The sequence below is a fragment of the Cryptomeria japonica genome, chromosome 8 (genome assembly GCF_030272615.1).
Source record: "Cryptomeria japonica chromosome 8, Sugi_1.0, whole genome shotgun sequence".
Classification (NCBI taxonomy): Eukaryota; Viridiplantae; Streptophyta; class Pinopsida; order Cupressales; family Cupressaceae; genus Cryptomeria; species Cryptomeria japonica.
In genome coordinates, this window is record NC_081412.1 from 587436192 (window position 1) to 587441298 (window position 5107).

At 35.2% G+C, this 5107-nt stretch overlaps 1 protein-coding gene across 1 annotated transcript; it reads left to right on the forward strand.

The window, feature by feature from the left end:
- Positions 1 to 485: 485 nt before the first annotated feature.
- On the forward strand, positions 486 to 1941 carry LOC131054634 (transcription factor MYB15-like). Its single transcript, XM_057989182.2, has 3 exons — positions 486 to 627; positions 819 to 948; positions 1134 to 1941. Exons 1-3 carry the CDS (start codon positions 486 to 488, stop codon positions 1939 to 1941), a joined length of 1080 nt encoding a protein of 359 aa, XP_057845165.2.
- Positions 1942 to 5107: the final 3166 nt, after the last annotated feature.

Below are 5107 nucleotides of genomic sequence, written 5' to 3' on the forward strand. Positions count from 1 at the left end.
AAGGTGAAACTTGCATAGCTTTTCGTTATTGAAAAAGCGTACGGCTGAATAAGAATACCTTCTTCAAACCAACCAATGCGTCGGTGGAATGCAAACCGCGTGGAGCAACTACACTCAACAATAATAATTCATTATACCAATTAAAACTACACGCACAAATTTAAATATTGAATTTGGACCGCCAACGTATAAACAACACAGTCGGCAGGTAGTCCATAACACAATAATGGTCGTTCAATAATGTACAACTCGCTCAAATACCCACGTGAAATTCATCTGCAATTTATCTACAACGAAGAGTTCTCACTTGTAACAGCTTATACAGCTAATTGATCCCTCAACTCATAATCTACACTATATATATACGAATCAATCATTAAAATTGTTTATATTTATATAACCTTCTGAAAGTCTGCATTTATTTCATATCTTCTGTATTTTCTTAACTATCTTCTCTAGTCTTCCATCGCTATTAGTCAGTGATCATGGTGTGCAAGTCTTGTTGTAAAGAAGAGAAGAAGAAAAAATATAAGAGGGGACTTTGGTCTCCTGAAGAGGACAGTATATTAAGAAGCTATGTTCTCAAATACGGCCATGGATGCTGGAGCCAAGTTCCTAAACTAGCTGGTTAGTTAGAGACTGCAACATTTTTTTACCGCCTCATTCCCCAAATCTCTTATTGCATTATTTGTAACCTTATATTTCGGCATGGTCTTTTCTTGTAGGCATAATATATTGTATTTTAGTTTGTAGCCTTATATCTTTTTGAGATCTTAATTTGTAGGCTTACATTGGATTGTGTTCTTGGAATTCTGCAGGCCTACAAAGATGTGGAAAAAGTTGCAGGCCTAGGTGGATCAATTACTTGAGGCCAGGGTTGAAACGTGGAAACTTCTCCCTACAAGAACAAATGATTATCATCAATACACATGAAATTATAGGCAACAGGTAATGGATCCTCTTAACATTTTAGACAAGAATTGTATGGCGTTTTGTCATTCTGTTTTGAATGTGCTAAATGCTTTTGATCAGAGAGGAATCAAAAGAACCAAGTTTAAATAAAGAAGCGAGAAAAACACCCAACCTAGAACAACAGGGAACTGATATCTCTAGGAATTTGTAATATGTTACAGGTGGTCTGAGATTGCTTCGATGCTTCCTGGGCGGACGGATAATGAGATAAAGAATTTCTGGCATACCCATTTGAAGAAGAGGCTCAAAATGAATATTGTGGGCAGTGATGGCAATACCCACAAAACTCTTGGCGAGGAAACTTTGGTATGTAGCAGCACAAGCACAACCATGGAAGCAAATGACCTGCAAATGGGTTTTCTTGATTCAAAAGACGAGCTTAATTTGCAAAGCTCAACACCTAGACTTCCTGTGAGGCCTACAATGCCATTTACTACTGAGTGTTCAACAATGCAATCACAAATAGGATTTGAAGATGTCAAGCCCAATCCTGTGTCCAAATGCTTGCCAGAAGATTGTTCTTTTCTAGGTGTTATGTTTTCCCAATGGTTGTACTCAGACCAGAAGGAAACTTCCACCATTGACATGGCTTCCAAAACATTAGAAATCCCTGAAGAGTACCCACAATTCACAACCAACTCAGAAAATTCCAGCTGCCTAAGTTACCAATCAGAGTTGCTTGCAATGTCAGACGAGTACCCACTTTCAAAAGAAATGAAGCACATTACAAGTTCAGAATTCACCCCAGGACAACATGGGCCAAGTGCAAACTTGCCCCCTTCTGATAGCTGTCTGCCATGTCATGAAACTATTCTCTGCAACGACCTCTCAACAACTTTGGAAAACACAAATAGTATTAACTTTGATGAATATTGGGATATCATGAGCCACAATGAGGTTGATTTGGGGATGCATTGTGACTCTAGTTTGCTTGAGATCTGCTCTATGCTGGATTTGGATTTGAGCTGAATTCTTTGCCTCGAAATCTGTTGAATAGCACAGATTTCTCAACACCAATAAAGCATGGTGATTTCATGGATTTCCACAATGATTTCTTGGATTTGTTAAATAACTCTACCATCAAACCTTTTACATAGCATGATGATTTCTTAGATTTCATAAACTTGCTCAGGAAAGCTGTACAAAAAATTCTTATGCTTCCACAATCGATGTGATTAAAATGTTGTTTTCTGTTTAGCAGATTTGAAATAGCGCACATGATTCATGGTAAAGATAGAGAATAATATAATATCTTGTAAACCTAAATACCTTGTATTGATTAGCTAGTGATGTCCATGCCTTTGAATATATTATTATTACATTGATATGCGCCAAATCTGACGCCCATACCTGTGCTATATTATCGTTTAAAGGAAAACGTTTTCATTCTGTATGAACTAACAATTGAAAAAACAAAAACAAAAAAGTTGAAAATTTTAATGGAGATTTTCATATTATTATTCAACCGTATCTATCGCTAGATTACTTTTTAGTAGTTAATTATTAGTTTGTCATGTAAATCCAATGCATGATGCTTTAAAATTCTAATTATTTTAGCAAAATGTGCATTAGCAAATTCATTTAGATTTATTCGCCTGCTGTTAAGATTTGGAGTCAGTATTGTAAATTGTATAATATTAAAATATATTATGATTGAATTTTAGAACATTTTAGTATTGATTTAGGATAGTTTTTTTACTACTTTCTTATTTTTATGATGTACTACAAAGTTAAATAGAAAATATTCATTAAAAGGTGGTGTGGCTCTCTTTCTAACTAATTATTCAAATAATAATAATAGTGATCTTTCTTTCTAATAAATTATTCATAAAAATATTGAAAGAATATTTCAATTAAATAAAGCAAAGAACATTAAAATTATAAAGATTTAGCATTAGAGGGATGAGCATTACTTTTGTTCATTGAAAATAATGAACTATCTAAAATGTTAACTATTTGTCAAATGAATCCATGCAATCTATCATGCCCACATTTTAACATGTGAACGTAATCCAAAATCCAAAAAAATAAAATAATTAAACTTCACCTAATATCATATTCAACATGAAAGTTATTATGCACACTTGGTGAGAATGCACTTGCAATACCATCTCAAGAACAATACCTAGAAGGCAAGGGAAATGACATACCTAGAAGGCAAGGGAAATGACATACCTAGAAGGCAAGGGAAATGGCGTAGTTCAGGGTGGTAGAACCCCTTCCATACCCTATGATGAAGGTAACCTAAGTGGGTTTAGTATCTTACCAAATACATCCTTGAAGGAATTCCATTCTAGGATCCCCTCATTAAGGTTTACTACATGAAAAAAAATATGAACGTCTAGTCTTTGTGACGAGATCTATACCTTGAAAAATTCAATTAAGTTTCCTATTTTGATTGCAATAAATATTTAATCATTTAATGACTAAAATCCTACAACTTAAAAAATGATAGCAGTTCACATAAACGTCACTTTTTCACCTTTTATTGTTCAAAATTAATGTTTCACAATTATACCTTACATATTAATTCTATACAAGATTAATAATATATCCTACTATTTTAATGATTTAAGGAATCTTTTATTAAAAAAAAAATGAAAGTATTTTATTTAAAGTTTTCTACTTTTCTAGAGTGAAATTTAAATTCCTCTAAAGGAGTTAGGACAAGAAAAAAAGATTTCAACCTAGCCCAGATAAATCATAATATTTAAACTACCAAAATTAATATAACAATGCATTCAAATTAAGTTTAAACTTCTTAGATTAATGAAACCACCATTAATTGAATATATGTATATGTATATGTATATGTATATGTATATGTATATGTATATGTATATGTATATGTATCTGTATCTGTATGTGTATGTGTATGTGTATATGTATGCATATGTATGCATATGTGACACATGAGCATTGGAGTGGTTCATCCCGTTGGAGTAGGAGCACCGAAGTAGTTCAAACCAATTGGAGCAGTTAGCAGTGGAATTGCTTGGAGATCGTTGCATTTCTTCATGTTTGAGATTTTAGCATTGTGGATTTGGATTTATCACCTTGAGTTTGTTGTCTTTAACATATTCGAGATTCATGGCATTTGGTTTTGATTTCGGTGAGATATCAATTCTGGTATTGTTTCGGTATTGGTGTGTTCTTACCAGTTGGTCTTGCAGTGTGTGGAGCGAAGATGAATCGGGTTGCGGGTGGTTTCTGTATCTTGCAGATCATTGAGCGATGTTGTTTTGGGCCTTGGTCGATGTTTCTGGAGGTCCACGTGAAGTTCTATGCATTTTGCAGATGTTCTTGGTGATTTGGGCCAACATGTTATTGTTTACATGTTTCATGTTGAACCGGTTGGTCTTTGGCCAACTTGATCAAGTTGTTGTTGCTTGTGGTTGGTATAAAGGAAAGTTTTGAGAATCATTTTAGGAGATAGAGTTCTGAGGAAGAAGAGATCGAGAGAAGATGTAGTTTCCGGAGAAATTCTGGTCCAGGGGGACTAAAGTTCGGAAGGACTGAGGTCCAGATTAGTGCAGAACGATGCTGACTATTACCGGAGGCTAAATTGTTGAGCAGATGATATGTGGATCATAGTTTTGAGTTGTAAGGATTGTTTTGTAATCCTGGGCTGCGGTCCAGCATGTGTAAATCCTGCGGGCTCATGTAATTATTTAAATGGTTGTAATGATTGATTTATTTGGTTACCGATTATATCATGCGTTATATCTACTGGTTATCTCTTGCGATGTATCTACCAGTTGCCAGTATCTTGCATGGTTTTTTATGTTATAGGCTGCAAGGCGAGGATGTCCTTCATTGAATCTCCCTACCTTGGCTGCGTCAATTGGTATCAGAGCTGGTTATGAACCTGTTGATGGAGGAAGACCTGGTTATGTACTGGTCAGAATAAGTGTTGGTTACGAACCAGTTGGTTAAAAAGGAAGTTGAGGTTGCTTGTAGACTTGTTTAGATCACCGAGGAGAGGCAACCGGAACCTGTAGTTAGACCATCAAACTCCTGAGGCAGTTGCAAGTACCTACTAACAGATCGTCGAGCCAGATCAAGTGATGAGACTCACTTTTCAATTAACCCCTAGAGTTTGATGCAGGAGCACTGTAGTGTTTCATCCGGTTAG

Bases quoted from the DNA above. Each gene is read 5' to 3' on its own strand.
- LOC131054634 (XM_057989182.2), top strand. From the start codon at position 486: ATGGTGTGCAAGTCTTGTTGTAAAGAAGAGAAGAAGAAAAAATATAAG. The intron at 628-818 runs GTTAGTTAGAGA...GGAATTCTGCAG, and splicing joins CCAAGTTCCTAAACTAGCTG to GCCTACAAAGATGTGGAAAA. The intron at 949-1,133 runs GTAATGGATCCT...AATATGTTACAG, and splicing joins CATGAAATTATAGGCAACAG to GTGGTCTGAGATTGCTTCGA.